Source organism: Grus americana, chromosome 1 (assembly GCF_028858705.1).
Source record: "Grus americana isolate bGruAme1 chromosome 1, bGruAme1.mat, whole genome shotgun sequence".
Lineage (NCBI taxonomy): Eukaryota > Metazoa > Chordata > Aves > Gruiformes > Gruidae > Grus > Grus americana.
The window spans coordinates 205,646,848-205,666,988 of NC_072852.1; the positions used below are offsets into that span (position 1 = coordinate 205,646,848).

General features: G+C 36.8%; 1 protein-coding gene across 5 annotated transcripts in view; it reads right to left on the reverse strand.

The window, feature by feature from the left end:
• The window catches only part of CNTN5 (contactin 5), a 753,708-nt gene that overhangs the window by 428,983 nt on the left and 304,584 nt on the right, over positions 1-20,141 (reverse strand). For all 5 annotated transcript variants that reach the window (XM_054805742.1, XM_054805482.1, XM_054805387.1 and 2 more), the window contains one exon: positions 15,421-15,547. In XM_054805742.1, coding sequence (XP_054661717.1) covers positions 15,421-15,478 — 58 coding nt within the window. In that variant the 5' untranslated portion in view covers positions 15,479-15,547. The remainder of the gene's footprint in view (positions 1-15,420; positions 15,548-20,141) is intronic.

A 20,141-nucleotide genomic window follows, 5' to 3' on the forward strand; every position in this document is an offset into this window, starting at 1 on the left:
GGTAGATGTGTGTAAGTAAAAGAGAGAAAGAAGAAATTTATTTAGCAGTTCACAAGAACAGTTATAATAAAAATGTTCCAGGAAGATTCAGGTCAGAAATTAGAAGCCTTTGTAGAAAGGCATATGCTTTCTCTGTACTTGGAAGATTAATTAGTATTTAAAAATGAACTTTTTCACTGACATGAGTAATGTGAAAATGAGGATAATGGAGAAAAGTTCATTACAGAACTCTATAATTTATGGCAAAATATACTTTATCAAAGTGGAAACCATTTTTTGGAACTCAGTAATTTCCTTTTTAAAGTATTGCCAAGAATTACAAATATTTTCAATCATAACTTTCTTAAGTGAGAAAATATTTCATTTAATCATTGTTAAAGTATTTTGCTTGTTATAAAAATTCTTATCACAGGTATTTTAAAAACTTAGCAGCAAATATAAGAATAGTTGACTAGAAGAAATCTAAAAGTAAAAAAGACCTTTTGGGCTGCTTGGAAAGGCCATTGAACTGAATGAACATTTTCTTCATGTCACACGCAGGTAGAAAGCTAAACATTTGCTTTAGATATCCTACTTAATTTTTCTTAGATTTTTTTTTATTATTATTTTAAAGGAATTTATCCTCCTTTATTGCTATAGAAGATATTTTCAAAATCCACGAAGTTGTATTAGTACAACAATACAAGTTATAACAACAATGCTGTTACTACTTCAAATTATTATATCCCATGTTAAACTCCGTGGATTCTTTCACTGTCTGGAGAACTGAAATTGTGACAGGTGTAGCAAACCTCCACAAACCTTAAAAATGCTGCTAAGAAAAGGGATTCTGGCACATCCACCGTACTGTGAGATAGCACGACAGTACACAGCAACCCTCTTTGCAAGCTGGGAGGCATGCAAATTTACAGCCTTAACTACTACAGACTACAGTATAAAATACAGCCATTATTTAAGACTATGATGAACAGAAGACAGAAGACTGAGAGAGAGTTTTAGAGGAAATTTCTTTTTTTCATTGGTTCACACCTTTTTTCAGTCCTAAATCTACACTAACAGAGGAAATTCCGAAATGCAGTGGAGCACACCTTGGATATCTTGCCAAACCAAGTATTTGTAATTTCTTTTGACATCCTTAAAGATGCAATTGAACATTTCTTAAATCTTTAATGATGACACAACCTTAAAAATAAAGAATGCAATAGAATGCTAGAGGTACAAATTGGTCAGCTTTTAGATCTATTTTTTGACTTTCAGTCTTTCTTGTTAGACAAGCTAAACTTATTGTCAACAAACTATAGCAGAAATTAGACAAACTAAGTCAGATGTTAGGTTAACTAAATCTAGCACTAGGCCCCATTTCAGCCAATGAGGTAAGAAATATGCAAATCAATGATGACAGTAACTTAAGGAAAGATCTGCCACAGTTTCTTGTTCATTTGTCTATAGGGATTCTTCTTTGCCCTTATTTTTTCATTATTTAAATCTATTACTACTTGATAAAATTTACATATTCACAGATTGTATCGTGCACACTCTAATATATTATTGTAACTCAATTATTTTTTTCTTTTTCCCTTGAAAATCACGTTTATTACCATTCTTCCTTAGTTTCTCCAGTTGGCCCGCATACGTATTGCTATATGCGGTGCTCAGATCAAGTCCGTATTCCAGATTATACTGTGTCAGTGCTCAGTAGGATGGAAGAATGAATTCACATATATACATTTAGAATGTGCACGAGGGAATATTATAACATTTAGAACAATGTTCTTGTATATCTAAATATCTGAGCTCACATATAATAGAAGTGAATATGTCTTTCAGGTTATCAGTATCCAACATCTACCAACAAAGCTTAAAAGTTCACTTCTGCAAGTGAAGTTTTGAAATACAAAGAGTAAAAGGAACAAATTAAAAAAATGTATTGGTACCATTAATGGCCAAGACAGTTCTAGGTCACTTATGTCACATGAAATAAAAAATATCTAATGGAAAGTAAAAGTACTTGGTTAACTTTTGGTATTTCTGCACATCCAGGTTTTCTTCTATAGTTCTAAGGCACTAAGATGCCACAAAACACATTTTTCATGTATGAGTCACATGATCTTCCCCATTCTCTTTGGTGAAGCTTTACTGGATTACGAATTTACAACTGAGTTCACTGGTCAAGTGTGTGTTTGCACGGCAAGGTTTTGGTAATGTGGGGAGCTGCAGGGGTAGCTTCTGTGAGAAGCTGCTAGAAGCTTCCCCCATGTCCAACAGAGCCAATGCCAGCCGGCTCCAAGACGGACCTGCCGCTGGCCAAGGCCGAACCCATCAGCGATGGTGGTAGTGCCTCTGGGGTAACAGAGTTAAGGAGGGGAAAAAACTGCTGCACAACAGCAGACAGGAAAGAGGAATGAGAAGATGTGAGAGGAACAACTCTGCAGACACCAAGGTCAGTGCAGAAGGAGGGGCAGGAGGTGCTCCAGGTGCTGGAGCAGAGATTCCCCTGCAGCCTGTGGAGAAGACCATGGTGAGGCAGGCTGTCCCCCTGCAGCCCATAGAGGATGATGGTGGAGCAGATATTCCACCTGCAGCCTGTGGAGGACCCCATGCCAGAGCAGGTGGGTGCCTGAAGGAGGCTGTGACCCCATGGGAAGTCCACGCTGCAGCAGGTTCCTGGTAGGACCTGTGACCCCATGGAGAGAGGAGCCCACGCTGGAGCAGGTTTGCTGGCAGGACTTGTGACCCTGTGGGGGGTCTGGTCTTGGGGGACTGGGGAGCAGTCTGGTCCTGAAGGACTGCTGGAGCAGTTGGTGAAGAACTGCAGCCCGTTGGAAGGACTCACGTTGGAAAAGTCCATGGGGGACTGTCTCCCATGGGAGGGACCCCACGCCGGAGCAGGGGCAGAGTGTGAGGAGTCCTCCCCCTGAGGAGGAAGGACCGGCAGAGACACCGTGTGATGAACTGACCACAACCCCCATTCCCCGTCCCCCTGTGCCGCTGGGGGGGAGGAGGGAGAGAAATGGGGAGTGAAGTTGGGCCTGGGAAGCAGGGAGGGGTGGGAGGAGGTGTTTTAAGATTTGGTTTTATTTCTCATTACCCTACTCTGATTTGATTGGTAATAAATTAAATTAATTTTACCCAAGTTGAGTCTGTTTTGCCCGTGACAGTAACAGGTGAGTGATCTCTCCCTGTCCTTATCTCGACCCAGGAGCCTTTCGTTATATTTTCTCTCCCCTGCCCAGCTGAGGAGGGCAGTGACAGAGTGGCTTTGGGGGCACCTGGCCTCCAGCCTGGGTCACCCCACCACATCAAGTTTTTACATTCTTGATATGTTAAAATGGAGATGTTGATATACTCTATTGACAATGGTTTGTGTGATGTTTCTGCAAGTCACAAATTAGAATGAAATCAATATTTTCTAAAATGCTGCAACATGCCAATATTTTATTGAATAACAACACTGTTAATTGAAAAGTGTCTTCTGGATTATGTAAAATAATCAGAATTATTGATTTGTAAATGCCAGAGAACTCTACTACAGAGATAAAAGGAAAATTTATGAAAATCTAACTTTTTATTCCCTATACCCCTTTTCCTTTTTAATATCAATTTTATTGATTTTTTTTTTAAGTTTTCCAAGATTTCACTTAAGTGAATGAATTTGATGAATAACTATTAAAATGATGATTTCTACTATTTTCAGTTTAGCTTAATTCTCACACTCATGTACTTAACTGCCATTTATTTAACATCTATAATTAGAATTAAATGTATTGCAGTGATAAATCCAACACAACAGATCAGCTCTTCAGAAGCGTTAAGAACTGTCCAGCAAATGAAAAACACAAATTCTATCTAATATGATCACCAAACAACTTCGTTCAGTGAAGAAGAAATACACTATAAACAGCAAAATATGCTACATTGAACAATAATTATTTTAGATAAAATTTAATTATTCTACTGTATTATAGAAAGCAAACTAAAGGCACAAATGTAAACCCTACAGAAATTTGGCGTTTCCTGTAGTACTAGGTGAGTAAGGTCACCAAATCAGAGCACAGGTATGCACCATCAGGGTGAGTTTATGTACCCACAGATGTAATAATTTCACTTCTCCCCTTCTGCCCATCTTTGACATAAGCAGATTTGGAAGGGTTCGTCACAAACCTCACTTTATAATATCTTAGCACAAATTAGCTACGAGGCAAAAGGTATTCATTTCTGTACTGTACCATTTCAGCATATTTTCATTCTACTTTTTATTGTTGTATATCTTGCATTCTGAAATCCTTTGTGAGAGGTTTTCCCCTTTTAACTTTTTGAACAGTTTAGTGTTTCAATGGCAAGTGAACAACAGTTGGAGTGTTAGAGGAGAATATTCACACCACTTGCTTTAGTCACGTAGATCAAGCAACTCATTTAAGAATAGTTTCCACAGGCCACATAGAAAAGCAACTCCAGAGATTCAGAACTGCTAAGTTACACTGGTGCTCATGTCAGGAGATATTTATGAATATACTAATCTTTTTCTTCTGAAATCTGCTGACTCTGTGATCCATTGTTCTTTTTTTAATCACTTTAAAAATCAATGCTAAATGTCAATGATGCCACATCCTTTTGCAGATGATGAGACTATATTCTTTCCTTACCTGACGCGCTTAAATCACAGGCTCAGTCAGAACGCCTGCCTTCACATTTCTTCCTGGACATGATGAGAACTCTATCATTCACAGTGTTATGGGGAGTTTAAATACTATCACTCGCAATTCTGTGCTGAGCAAAGATGGTACTGTTAATGGCTGTGTGGTGAGCCATAGCAAACCACCTACAGCTTTGTACTGAGCTAAATTGACACTACCTATAGTGCTGTGACTAAAACACTCCTTTTCTCAGTTGCACACCGTATTAAGGGCAAACACTAGAAGCACAGGCCATGGTGCACTCACCACGGGGCTCACACCCCAATGGACATCAATGGTACATGAACTGTTTAACCACTGAGTTCATGAGCTGCATTAGTTGTAGTGGCACTAAGTTAAAAAAAAAAAAATCTACAGAACCCCCTCGCTCCCCCAACACAGAATCACACAAAAATACCAACCAAAGTCAACTCTGGTGGAGTATTTAACAAAATACTAGATAAAGCCTTTCTACTTGAATAGCCAACATTAAGGTCAATAAATGCAATGAAGTAAACTAAAACCACTACTGAAAGTGGCCTCAGTACATAGCACAGCTAGCCATGCTGAATAAAAGCCAAAATCACAGGATATATTCTTCAGTATTATCAGCATTTTCACACTGCTGCACTTAATAGGGAGAAACCTATCTATCAAAACAGTCCACTGAGCAAAGCGGTTCCCAGTCCTGGTGCTGTATGGAGCTCAATAAACTCTGCCTCCTACAGTCTTAGCACTGAACAATATATGCAAATGTCATACATTTTGACAGAAGAGATATTTACTTTTCACGTTTTATTTTCATTCAGTTTAGGATAGAGATTTAGTTACGCTACAGTTAAGAAATTGCTCTCACTAAACCGTTAGCAGCAATTTGAACAAAGACGGCTATAGAGTTGACAAGTGCATTTTTTAAGTTTGGAACAGCAAGAGATTCACTCATAGCTACCTACGTTCATGTGCTCACACACATATGAAGAGTATTCATTTTTTGATAAGATATGTGACCTCTTCACATCAGGCAGCTTGCCTCCGATGTGGAGAATCTGACAGATTTTTTTCTTAAATAATGTATTGTTTTTTGCAAATATTAATCAGGTTCTCAGCACAGGGGTTAATGCCTACTTTTTCAGGGTGACTCCAAAAAGAAGCAATGTTTTCAAATGGTAGTAAACCATATGATTGACTGATAAACAAACAGAGAAACAAAACCACACCAGCTTTTTTAGCACATGAAGACTTCTTCAGGTATGATATAGGCAACAAACATTAACTTCACATTGGATAAGATTGCTCTACTGCCACTACTCAGATGGGCAAGCCTGAAAGAAAAAGATAGTTAACACCGAGGGAGTAGAGGAGAATAGTTGTAAGGAGACAGGTTATCTCATGACTACCTCTAACACAGGTAATTATCATATATAGAGAAGCTGTGGACTTAAGCTGTGGGAGGAAAATTGTATCATTGCAGAAAGTTTATAACCTTAATAAGTACATGACTTTTCATTCCAGCACAGCAATGAGTTTAGCTCCCTGGATCATTTCTGAAGGTGTTTTATACACATTTTGGTTTTGTGGGGGGTTTTTGTGTTTGGTTTTTTTTTTTTCCCCCCAAAATTTAAATGAACACTTCCATCTTCTATAATCTAAATTTATTCAGTCCATGGTTGCAATTTGATTGCTTCCAAATAGTTTTTGTGATGTTATTTGCTATAACAATCTTTTGCATTTGAATGAGCAGGGAGGTTTCATTTACCCCAAACGTAGTCTGTGGTTTGTTGGTTCAATCTCTTGTTGCCAAGTATATTTGACCATACTAAGTTAAAACTGAAGAGATCTCCATGCACACTTGGCAGTATACCACCTGAAGAGTCCTGGCTGGAAAGTTTAAGCAAAGAAAAGTATGGAAGTCTCAAGGACATAGGGAACTTTTCCAGTAATATGCTTGCTACCTAATGTTGGAATTCAGCAAAGAGAAATAAATAAATAAAAAACCCCTTACAGTTGTTTTTTCCCTAAGATCTTGATGTTTAGTGTGGTATTTTTTGCAGCCATTTAAGACAAAAATTATCAGTTATTAGAAGAAAGAAGTTTTTTCATACTGCTATATAGTATTTCTATAGGTAGGAGTCAACCTGTAAACTAGATTTTATAAGGAAGTTTGAGCTTGGCATTTCTTGGGGTTAAAAAGCACTAGGTGCTATTGCCTGAAATAGAAGCTGGACATGAACCAACAATCTGGTTGTTCTTCTGTCTTGCTCATCTGGTTATATGACAGAAAAGCCAGAAAGATTCATGAACACATCTAGCTTGATAATTTGATATCACATTGAGAAACTTCCGACCAGCCCTATGGAAGAGAGCAATAGAGAGCTTGCTACGCTCTCCATGAACCCCCGAGCAGAAAAAACCCCCAAACAAAACCAAACTCAAAACCATAGGGATTAATGCAATCCAAAATTTTTTAGACAGCAACCCAGTATTATTCTGTTCCAACACAGGCATACACACACATTCACTCACATCCTCCATAGAATTTCTATTAGAAACTTGATAAAACATTTAATTTTAAAAGATATTTAATTTTGCTTTCCGACTTGAAGCATTGTCATATCCGCCAGCTCTCCTAGTAGAGCTGTTCCAATATTGTTTTAACCTCATTACTAGAAAACTGTATCTAATTTCAAAGCTGAATTTGTCATCATTTCAAAGGTTTCACTGCCTTTTTATTGCATTCCTATTAGGAAAGGCCAGGCCAATGCTTAAGAAACATTGTTCTAGCCTCTAATGACTTTTTGAAATGAAGTTAATGACTTATTTTATTATGTATTTGTTATACTGTTAGAGCTGCATTGAAACTGGAAATTATTCTGCATTATGAGCTAACTATTCTTTGTACATGTCTGGCACTAGAAGAAAGGGAAAACAGGCTCAGTTGCTTGTTGCGATCCAGTGTTATTGTTTTCATGACTTCTGACCATGAAAAGTGGTCATCTAGAAGCACATTTTAGGAAAATGATGGTCACTTTATAGAATGGATATTCCTACAAAAACCTTATCACTGTTGCAATGTGTTGCACAACTGCTGAATTCCCAGTAGTACGGATGAAAGCAGCAGAGGTTCCTGGGGATAAGGACTTCTGGTGAAGGGTCACACACCAGAGTAGTTAGAAAAGTAAGACATGCAATACCTGGGGAAAGAACTGAGAACTACTTTGACCATCTTGGGGGCAGGCAGTAGGCAAGAGGCTTTGTGAATTAAACCAGTGGGTCCTGAGTGCTGCCTTTAGTTGGCAGGTGCCATCTTTCCCTGTGCTGCATAGAGCTGAAGGGCAGTCCTCCATGGTCCTGGTCAGCTGAACTTTTGGCTGAAGGTAAGCATTTTCCATGGTAACTGAAAGATGGGTTTGGCGGTTTGTTCCAGTGATTATGTTGTCAGTCTACACAGACCCTGTGACTTTATTTACAGTGGCTACAAATTTTAACATTATTTTTGGGTGAAAAAAAGCAACATTTATCAAATAGAACAGATTGTCTGTCCTAGTAACCAAAGTGCTCTATTAAATATTAACTGGGTGAGCCTTTTTTAGTGACAGGAAAGAGATGTATTGCCTTGCCCGCATATCGTACCTAACAGGAGGTGCAGGGCGTAAGGATCAAGTTCCTGAATATGCTCAGGAGCAAATAACGCAGTTGAGCACTTACCGTTATTCCCAAAGACGCTCAAGGTCTGGAAGCTGCATGGGGTTCAGGGATCTTTTCCTGACACACCACGGCAGGAGCATTTCCCTAACATGTGGCTGACTGTGCTGAGCCATGCCACAGCCAGGATGAGGAGACGACCTGATGGAGCAGAATTCATAGTCTGCCCATAACCTGGGCACTTCTCGCTGACCCAACACTCAAAACTGTTCATTTCTCCTCACTCAAAGCTTTCCTTGCTGTTTTGGGGTAGTTTTGTGGGTTACAATGTATACACTACCTTAGCACAAAAGATTTTTTTTTTTCTATATCTGCCATTGTTACGACTATTTAATATCTGTTTAGAGATATGCTTTCTCTCTAGGGTTTTTAATCACCCCAAAACTTGAAAGAGGTCTAACTTCATATCCTTAATGTTAGAAATTAGTTTGGTTTAGTGCCAAATTCCAGAAAGTCATTCAGATTCAGCTGCGTTCAGCTACCTTTTACAAGTGGTTGTCTCTACTATGTAGGGAAGGAGAGCAACTATTCCCTAACTCAGGCATTTCAGTTTAAATGTTCAAGTTAAATGAGATCAATTTTGGCCTGCATGGCTGCTGTTCTGTCCGGGACTTTGTGACAGCTTCTTAACAACAGGCTTCTCCCCACTAGCAAGACTTTAAAAAGACATTTTTATAGCTTTATTACCATTATTATCCTACTACCCCATTATCTTTCTATTAGCTCATAAAAGTAAACAAGCAGTCTGAAATCTCTAAGAAATAAAAAAATAAAAAAATCAGGTAAAATATCAAGCAAAACAGAATGACTCATTCCTTATTGTACTCTCCTATAAATGCTAGGTTTTGAGTGCTATAGACATTGGGCACCCTTAGATTCAAATGATGGAGTTTTGAAGTAAAAAGAGATTTAGCCTTTAGTATTTTAACCACAAAGATGGAGAGGGATGAACAAAGACTTTAATCAAAACCACTAGATACTGGTAATGCTGCTTGACATTTTGACTCCAGGTCAAGATGAGCACAACGTCAGGACTGAATCCCAACAGCATGTCATCTCCAAAATCATTCAAAAAATATGAAGTAACGGAGCCATTACCCTATTGTGTAATCTTAAATCAATAGATATTTCTGTGTAAACTGCCAGACAGAAAGGTAAAAACATTATCTTAACACAAAAACATTGCTTCATTATATTTTTGTATAAATCTATCAGTAAAAAACATGGGATTTACTATCATATCCAATGCAATAGAAAATATTTTAAAAGCATCAGATTGCAATAGACTGACTCTAAACAGTCTGTCACATTAAGACTTTTCCATCAAATAAGAGGAAACACAAAAATAAGGATATATGTGCAGGTTAAAGTTTCTCCAGATTGATGGTAACAGTAGCATGACTGGAAGCTATTTTTCAGTTGGTACCACAACATTTTTCTGGAGAAAGATGATTTATCATCACAGTTCCAAACTGGTGCGAATCTAAGTACCAGTTTGCTAGACAATTCTTTGTATGATTGATAAGAGCTTGTTAGGAGGTAGGAATTTTTTAATGAACAAACCTGAGTTTACTAAACTGAAAAAGTATAGTTAGGTAGGTAATTAAAATATGTTTTAGTATGCTAATGATATTAATGGATGCATTATTACTGTTAGGTCACAAAATATCAATCATTAGTTTAATTCTTGTACACATTACAATGTTTTTGTTCTGTTTCTAATTATTGCTCATATTTACTATGATCTCAGCTCTGAAAAGGCCTAGCACATCAATTACTTCCATACTAAAAGCAAGGCATCTCATGGTTGCCTAACATTTGGTACCCTGCAAGTGGAAGCATCACGTATCAACATATAAACATATCATTACATAGCTCCAACCAGGTATAAAAGCCTGAATAGTTTATCTATGCAAACAAGCAGAAGGGTTTCTCATAAAAATATTTCCTTATGTGCATACTCAAATTGATTCTTTTCATGACCACAACTTTTCCACTCCTGATTGCTTGACATTCAACACACTTTGAGATTCTGGCAGCAATAAATAATTTTTATTTTTCCATTCTCTTTTGAATTAAGAATTATACAAAATGCGACATTCAGCAGATAAGTGCTTTCCTCCCCAATTCAATTAAACACTGAATCCAGGAGTGAGAATGTGGGCAGCAGGCTACCTTGGATTTCAGCACTGCGAAAAATTGTTCTTCTCTTGCTTTGCACTGTCTGCAAACGCAGTATTTCATGATGGGCAGCTGAAAGGTTAAGTTTGTTCTGAGTTTTCCATTTTACGTGGAAGGCTGAGAATGTGAAGGTCCCCAGGCACTAGTACTTATCTAGAGCTCTGTCTTTTATACTCAGCTATCAAAGGTGAAGAAGTTTCATGGTATTTGCTATACTGTCATAAGAGCAGGGCCGGGGGGCGGGGGGAAAGGCAGGTAATTGTATGTGCTTATCAGTGATAAACACTGCTCATTCATGTGGTCGTCATTCATTTGGCAGAGAAGCATCTTTTCACATACTGTCCACTCTGATGTAGGAAGGACATTGTCTAAAAGGAGGAGGAATAAAACTGTGAAATAGTCCTGGCACTCAGAGTAGTATGCATATTTTATATGGTTTGGTTAATGAGTTTATGAACCTTAGGCTATGAATTTTAATCCTGGCAGTGGCTGCTGGAATTCTGCAAGTCACATATTGAGAAGGTTTGAGATGCATTTTGGAAGCTGATAAGTGCAGATGACAGAGAGAATTCCTAGAAGCCTCCAAGTAGGCAGATGGAGAGGCATGGACATAATGAAAGACAGGAAGCACGTCAGATCACTGCCAGCTGTAGGTCAAAACTAGACAGGACACTTATGTTCGTTCCACATATGCTGTCTTAAGAGCGTTTTTTGTAAGAGTCCCTTCATATCATATTCTAGCGAGCGACTGTTCAGAAAAAGTCATGCTGTTTTTAATTTTGAGCACCATACTGAGGGATATAGAGAAAAAAAATCACTATTTAGGGAATCTTCGCTTGGTAGTGAGAATGTTTTATGTAAAAAGAAATGAACGGTACATAGAGATGAGGTTTAAGGACAAGTGTTTACCACTTGGCGCGATGAGCAGTGACCACTGGGTCTTAGAGGTACTGCCTCTATCCTGCAAAGCCTCGCCACTTTCATTATATCCATACTTTTATTGATGCCATGAATTATAATGTCTTACAGAGAAAACGAGTCTCTCTTTGACCCAATTTACATGTAGCAGGTAATAACATAGAAGAAGTAGATAAATGGGCAGGGGAACAAAAGGGCCTAAGGGATATATGTTAGATTAAAACAGAATCAGAACTCTGTAAATGCCATTCACTCTATTATGTAATCTTTAGCATATATTTAAACTTTGAAACATCTTGTCACAGGCAGCAATAATTATTAAAAAGAATGACAGGAGCCCTACTCTCAAGCTGGCTTTTGTCAAGTGTCTTACATCTGCGAATAAAAGCCAGTCTTACTTTTTCTATTAACCATGAGCTGATAATCTGATGTGATCTTGTTCTGTTTTAAAAATACTTTTCCTCTTCCTGAAACACAAAAAGCCATACCTGTTTGTCTCATTCCAAGGTTGGAGAGTGCTGTTTTAACACAATGCCTTTCAGCAATATTCAATTCCGGCTTCTCTGAGAAATCAGTGCAAGAAAACCTTAGCAACTCTAGACAAATAAAAGATTCTCTGCTTAGCTGATACTAGTGTGAACCAAAAATAAATAGCCTTTACTATACGCATAAAAGCAGATTGCAAAGTGATTACGGGGTACCAGGACAGCAAAACCCCAGGAACATACCCCCAGTCCCATTGTATGTAGGACAGTGCAATGCAAATCATAAAGTCATGATTACACATGAGGAACACAGAGGTGACCAAATCATCCAGAAGACAAAATTGCTGATGCCATACCCTGTATCATTCCGTGATTTTTCACTGAAAAAAATCACAATTACACCTATTAAAATGCCCATAACATATAATTTGTAACTAAATATATATAAAAGCTATCAAGAAAGTTAAATGTTATCACAGATTAAATTCTGACTAACTTGGTTTAAATTTAAGCTGGCCACCTCTGAATTCACTTCAGGTATTACTGTAACTGAATGAGAAATGAAAAGCTCCTCTGAATTTTAGATTAATGGTTCCTCTCTGGTAACCTGTTCCCTTACAGCTTGAGGTCTTTCCCTACAGGAAAGCCTTATAGAAAGAAGAAGAAAAAACAAACAAACAAAAAATAAATATTTTTTCCAGCTGTCAGTTCAGGAGTGAGGCAGACTCTAGGTCTGAAATGACAGCTTAATTCCTCAACTCCAGTTTGGCTTGAAGGGCAATAATACGCCATAAGAAAAGAAGCAACATATTATCAATCTTGAGACCTTCTTTGCATCTGTTAATTGTCAATATTTCATAAATGTAAAGTTTCTGAAAATGTAAGTGTATAACTGTGATCTGTAGTCCCAGACTACCTTTTGAATGCACTAAAATAAACTGGAGTAAGAGATATCATTCAGTCCTCAGTCTTGTATTCAGAAAATACATTTTTCTCAAAAATCATTTTCCACATATCTTAAGCACACTTGCATACATTCATGAATGCATAAGCAAAACACAAAATACCGGGGTCAGCTTTAACATAAAAATAATATAAAAATAGAGTCGACACAAACTAGAGATGTCATCTACTCCCTTCTCGGATGATTTCCTTCACCGCTGCAAAATCAATACAACAACGTAGTACTCCCTTCCAAATACTGGCTGCTGCTAAGAGTCATCCCGTGATCTGATGATTTAATGGATAAGTATTGAATCTTAACACAGCCCAAAACAACAGGAACTGAATGAACTTTATCTTGCTGAAGCAGCATCAATATCTATTGCTCTATCATTGAGAACAGTGCATCCAGGCATCTAACTTACTAGGCTACCTTGAATCCCATCAGCTGCAGGAACTATTGGCAGCTGTAAACGTGTGCTAGTGAGTGCTGTAACCTAAAAGCAGCTCCAAACGCAGAACGATGTAATCAACTGTGAAAGGTATGGAGACAGTAAATTACTAGTTACACTGACAATCTAATTAAAATAACTTTGAACCCCATTTTGTTATCTTTGGTTAATTACAGCTCTTATAGTATTAAATTTTCTAATGAATATTATTAATGAAATTTATCTTTCTGCAGGAGAAAAATATATGTGTTATCACATTATATTCAACAGCATGTGAAAACAAGTACTGAAGTGATTTCTTACAGGAGTTTAAACCTACTCCAGTAATATGGAATAAACCTTGAATTATCCTAAAGAATCACAAATCAAAATGAAGTTTAAAAAGAGGAATTCTTTAGAAACCATCAAATATGAGTAACAAATTAAAAGATGAGAGGAATAGTCAATTTTAAACATGGTGCTGAATGACTTGCAAGAGTTTTCAGGCCATTATATTATTTAAATAAAATACTGCTGTAAAGACTGACTTTAAGTTTAAATTCCAAAGTAGTTACCTATTTTCCTGCTATATTAGAATCAGTCACTGCTAATGCCCTAAAGCCTCTGCAAGATGTTTTTTTAATGTACATACCTAGACAATGGTTCTTACAAACAGCTTAAACTCATCCCTGTATACGCAATTTTAGTACACAGAACTGACCGCATATGAAATGTGTCTCAGAAATTTCGCAACACGTTATTGTGTTGTACAGAGTTAGAGCATTCTATTTGGAGCAAACTCTACTACTTACAGGTGTTCTGTTTAACAGCAGTTGAGACTGAGGAGATTTTAGCTATGTGAAACCAAATGTAGGCTCAGGTACACTAATTTCACTGTGCAATATCTTCTGCCAGATGTTGACTTTTAACTCTTAAAGCTTGCAAGGTTGAAGATATAATTCTGGATAAAAAATCCAGATCTGAATTTCTGAAATGCCTTTGAATTTTGCATCAAAGTTCTTGAAATTGTAAGAATAAAATATAATTTTTGACTTAAAAAATTAGAATTACAATAATAGATGGTGGTTTTAAGACACTACTACTAGAATCATCAAAATACAAATGTTACCAAAATTGATAATGTTCCTGACAATGCAACACAAAAAAGAAAAACATTCCTTGTCCAAAAGTAGTGGACTTCTTAGATAATGTAAGATAATGAAGCTACATGAGGAAAACCAGATTAGATTAGACTGTTTCATGTATGCATGCAATGCATGTATGCTGATAATCCACAGATACTTTCCTTTATTCCTGTCTCCAATATCACAGTATTATAACAACTTAAAATATTTTCATTTCACCGACTTTTACTAAATTTCATCTTGTGATAACACAAACCAGGAAGTGTTGGAAGAATTTGAGAACAGAGTAACTCAGTAGCTGTTGAAAGGCAGTATAAGAGGCAGCATTAAGAAAATGGGGCAGCCAAAAAAGATCGATTAGAGACAATATGCTGTCAAATTACAAAAATTTTCATGTGAGAAGCCTAAATGATTATTGATTACCTCATTTTATTACTTGCAAATGTAAAGACAACTAAGCTAACGCCAAGAGAAAAACCTGCAAAATGCATACACTTACTACGTGGATAAAAATCACAGTGATCAAGAAAACATACACAGAATTCAGGAAAAAACAAAACAACCTAATAACTAGTTTCCAAAACCAGAACACAATCCCAATGTGACACATTCTGCAGCTGTTAGTCTTTAGAAAAGCACTGTGCGAATTAATAATTTTCCATTTTTTTCTTTTTTGTAATACTAAGGTTGTCATTGTCTTTTCAAATGAGATACATAGCTGTCCTCTCTTTTAAACGCTATTCAGATTTACGCACCAATTAAAGGCAGATGGACAACACTTATAAATGTCTTAATAGAAATTTTTACAATTTCACCACTTAGGCAAATAGTTTTTATAATGACGTTGATCTTCTCTGGCATGCTTTTACATCTTCCTATTTCTGTTTGCAGTTAAGAGCCTTGAAACAATAAGCAGAGTTGTCTTGGTTTTGTTTTGATTTACCTGAAAGACAGCCAGTGAGTGACAGAAACAGAAACAGTTTCCATGACAACCACATCATTGGTCGCAAAGGTCTTCAGTCCCTCTTTGTGCAGTTAGCAACGTTGACGTTTCTTCATTAAAGCTTCGCCTAGTGAGACAAAGGCAAATCTCTGTTAGGAAAACTAAAAATATCTTGCAATAATATGATAGACAATTCAAAAGACAAGGCTGGTCGTAATGCAATTAAAAGTCTCGTTCCAAAAAGAACTCTGTATGCACAGGGGCAGGTAGCCTGACAGATGCTCAGAGCGATCTTGTTCCAGTAGTTGCCTGTGTTAACAGCTGAGATGTCTGTGGCAGTGCTTCGGCTATACGTATGGATATCACCCCAAAGCTGGATGTGGAGTGAAGCTTTGAATTTCCGGAACAGCCAAACTTAGACAGGAGATAGTACCCATATCTTTCACAGCAAACATATTCAAAGCATATAGCTTGACATGTGTTCTTCTTTTCCTGAAAGCAATAGGTTGATATTTGGTATTAAGCGTTTTAAAAAGCTCAAAACAAAATAATAATTTGCTCTAGGAAATTCAGGCATTTTTATTACTTGCAAATAGGATTGAAATAGATTCCAATTTCTTCCAACGTACTCATTGTGTAAAAAATCTACCAATACACTTGAAACAACAATCTATACACAACAGGTTTTTCATACTTACTTCCCTCTGCCACTCCTCAGATTTTTATTTCCTATCTGTTCCATGACACATGCATACATCTTGGCACACTATATCTTTCATCGCTCTGTTCTTAACTATCACTTTGATAATATCCGTAATATCAACAATCAAATCTTAGAGATTTTGTGATCAAATGACAGAAAACTAAGTCCAAAGAATGAGAAGTTTCAGCTGGTTATGAATGGACACGAGTGTACTTCTGGTCTTTGACTTGAAAAACATTAAGTTGCAAAGATAAAGTTCATTTCCTACACTTAATTAATCATATCTGTTTAGGAAGCCTTTGAGATCCTGTTCTTGGAGCCCAAGGAATCTTCAGCCTCTGTAGGTTGTGATTCACAACTACAAGAGCAATCCCACAGGGCAGAACAATGTGACAAAGGAGAATCTGGCTTTGTTCCCCTATCAAACCCCTTTTGGGGACCATATGAATCCTTTTAATTATAATCAGCTTAGTCACATGCCACAGTTCCTCTTTTGGGGGACCTATCCTGCACGTTAGAACATTTGCAGTAGGCGAGTAGAGGCAAAGTTCAACATAGTTGCCAAAAAAATAATTTCATGATGGAAGAGTAGGTTCCCACGGATTATTCCATTTCAACTGCTCTCTGAGCATCTCTAGTTGCAACCTACTTTGACAGTCTTTCCCTCTTATATAGGGACAAACATATGTGCGTACACATATAGAGAACGCACACAGAGAGCATCTGTTTAGGTGCTGGTAGTTATTCCTGCAACAATCTAAAGGTGTAACTTGTCAGCTTTCATTTAGACGGCCCGGCAGGTCCAGCTTTCAACACAGATAAGAACTCCCAATTAGGATTGTACTTCCTTCCAGGTAACTCAGACCAGGCAAACTTGATACCGGGTGTACACATTAATATAAGCATCTCTGAAAGAGAACATAACTACACATAGTGCCTGTAGCTCATCTAAACCTCCACAGGAAACCTCCACAATTAATTATTAATGTCAGCTGCCTTTGTTTTTCACTTCAGTGATAATCTGCTTTTCAGTCACTGTGTTCCTTTGGTTAGTGAATTATCTCGTTCAGCATTCTTTGCTGGCCAGGCCTTTGGGAAATAAGTATTTTCATTAATATTTAATTTTTTCCCTTATGGCCATATCTGTTAAAGAGGGTAGAGCACAGCTTCCCCCCTCCTTCAACTTTATCACTCTTTCTTCTTTCTCTTTTCCTCTCTTCAGCTGCTTTTATAATGGTGCAACACAGAAATTATGTTAACTTCGTTATTTCTCTTTTGCATAAACAGGGAAAAAAATACCAAAGTTTCCAGCATTAAAGTATGAGATTGCTGCTGTTGTTATTATTATCATCATAAGGTATTATTGTGCCTATTAGATCAAACTGTTAAAAAATAATATTAAAGATTGTGGTTGGTAGAGCAGAAACAGAATGAGGAATAACTGGAGCCAAGCAATGGGAACTTCATAATAAAAGATGAACTTATTTCTCTTTGCAATCTAGAAACACAATGGTTTTGAGCTGTCTGCAAAAAGGATATATTTTTAATGAAAGTTTCATTAAAGACAACAGAGTTACGATAACTTCTGCCAGATAAGGAGCCTATAGCTAAATAGGTGTAACAACGTTTAAGTGACAACTCTTATCTGTGACCTGCATAACCTGACCCTGTCAATGTAAAACAAACTTCAGTCCTGTTACCTAGGCATATTAAAATGTAAAAGCAGAGTGCAATGACAGGGAGATGCTCTGAATTAAGTCATGAATGTTGGACATTGACCTTCCTATTAGGATATTTGTTGTATAAATACATTGGTTTATCTCAATAGAATTGTTAGAAAAACAAGAAAGGGGAAAATATGTCACCGTACACCTTTTAAAAATCTACCTAGAAATCTTGATTGTTATCACAATGAAATGCTCTTGCTTCTTTCCTTCCCCCCCCGCCCATATTTCTTGTTTCTTCAGGGATAGCTGGGAAACACTTTACTGGCCATATGGACAAATGGAATGTATAGCAACCGGGCAGAGATATCGTACATCTAAGAATTGAGGAGTACAGTTCCTACAGTCTGACAAAGACATCAATATTGCATGTATGGGGCTACCACAGGGCATGTGAGATAATCACAAAGGTGCTTTCTATGAAATAATACAGGCAAGCTCATGAAAATGCTATATTTAATAAATACAGGCATATAGTCTAATGTTTGCTCTAGATGTAATGAATGGATACCCTCCCAGCTTTACTATCAATGGCTGTCATCTGATCTGTTGGATGGCTAGGCTCACTTTTAGAGTCTTGAGTGACTGAAGAATTCATTTATGTTTATAACAAAAAGACCAAAGCTGCACTAAATCCATTAAGAAGAGCATCTTCTTTCTTAACACACACACACACACACACACACTCTCACAAGTGTTATTGCTTTAAAAACAGTTGATGAATATTCTCTTAAATCTTGTAAGAAAGTTCTCATTCTTAAAACTGGCTCATCAAGTAGCTTAAGGGCATTTATACAAGCAGTATTCAGTTGTTCTTGCTTTGAAAATCTTGTTAATTTTCTGAATTTTTTTCCCAGCCCTGACTATCTTCATCTCAGAATAGGGAATCTTTTAAAACAAGCATATACATTTTAATCCTAAGAATATAGAACAGAAAATGCAGTCACTTACAATTGCAAAAGCATATAGCTGAAGATGCTGCTCAAAAAGACTTTAAAATAATTTCAGCTGAACAGTAGATTCCCCCCCCAAACATAAATTTGTTTCTCACAAAAATCCAACTGATTTGTTTGGAACAGTTTGTTGGCTTCGTTGGTAATTCAGTGCAAGAAAAGAAAAAGTAAGTTGTCCAAAGTGTACTATGTTCTATAGATTTCTTTTGCATAATAACATGATTTGACAAAGCTCTACAGTCTAGTTTTCAAAAGTAAGGATGGAATGTCTACCATTTGTTGAGTTTTTTTCCTGTCCTGTTCTTATTCTGGTTTCTTCAAAAAATATGCAGATTCAGTGAGGGGTTTTTTTTTATTTTTATATGGACGATATGAATTTTCCCTGATGGTAATTTGTAAAAATTTGATCTAAATTGAAGTTGATGTATATAATGTGCAGCAAATAATTTATCTAACAAATTTAACTTCTTGTTCTGCATGAAGAATTAGCAGATGCAGTTTTCAATTTCTGCATGCTACTGCCTATACTACTTTCTTTTCCCCAGAATTTCTGCCAAATTGCTTTATAATTTGTTTTAATTCTGTACGCTGATTGTAGACAATTTATTAAAACATTCACTATTTGGTACGTTTTAATAATTTTTTTTAGCTAGTAGTGACAGGGTGGATATTGTCTCATGGTTCTGACTCCCAAAATAATTTGTGAATACTTGAAGCATGAGTACTTATGCAATGTTGTCAACATCAATGTGCAAGAGTCTTGAACTAGATTCAGTAAAACTGTGATATTTTTAGTCATAATAGCACCTACTATCACTAATGTTTTGTTTCCAGGCACTTAGGATAAATTTATATGCAACTGCAAAGATTTGTTTTTTTTTTTAATTAAAATAGTTAAGAAGTGAAGCTTTTAGCATAGATACTTTGATACTGATATCAAAGTGCTTTCTTCCATTATCACTACCTCATTTCCCTTTTCCATCATATGAATATTTATCAGTTTATCTGTACCAACATGAAAGGGATGATTACTTAAATCCACATCCTCTCTCAAAGCAGTGTAACACAAGTCTTTGTCTCTACAGTGACTATACTGCTCAGAGGAAAGGATGTGACTTGTCACAAAAAAACAGTTTTCTGTGTAGTATTTCTTTTTCCTATATTAATATATATTAGAGGAAAGCTCAAGTCACTGGCCAAATTATTTCATTTCCCTTTCCTTAAGAGAAGGGTACAGGCCCACAGTTAATGAAGAAATAACATCAGTGATAAGCAATTCTAATATTCTACATGGACTTGGAAGAGCAGGAACTGAAGAGAGTAAGAAATTAAGCTATTGTC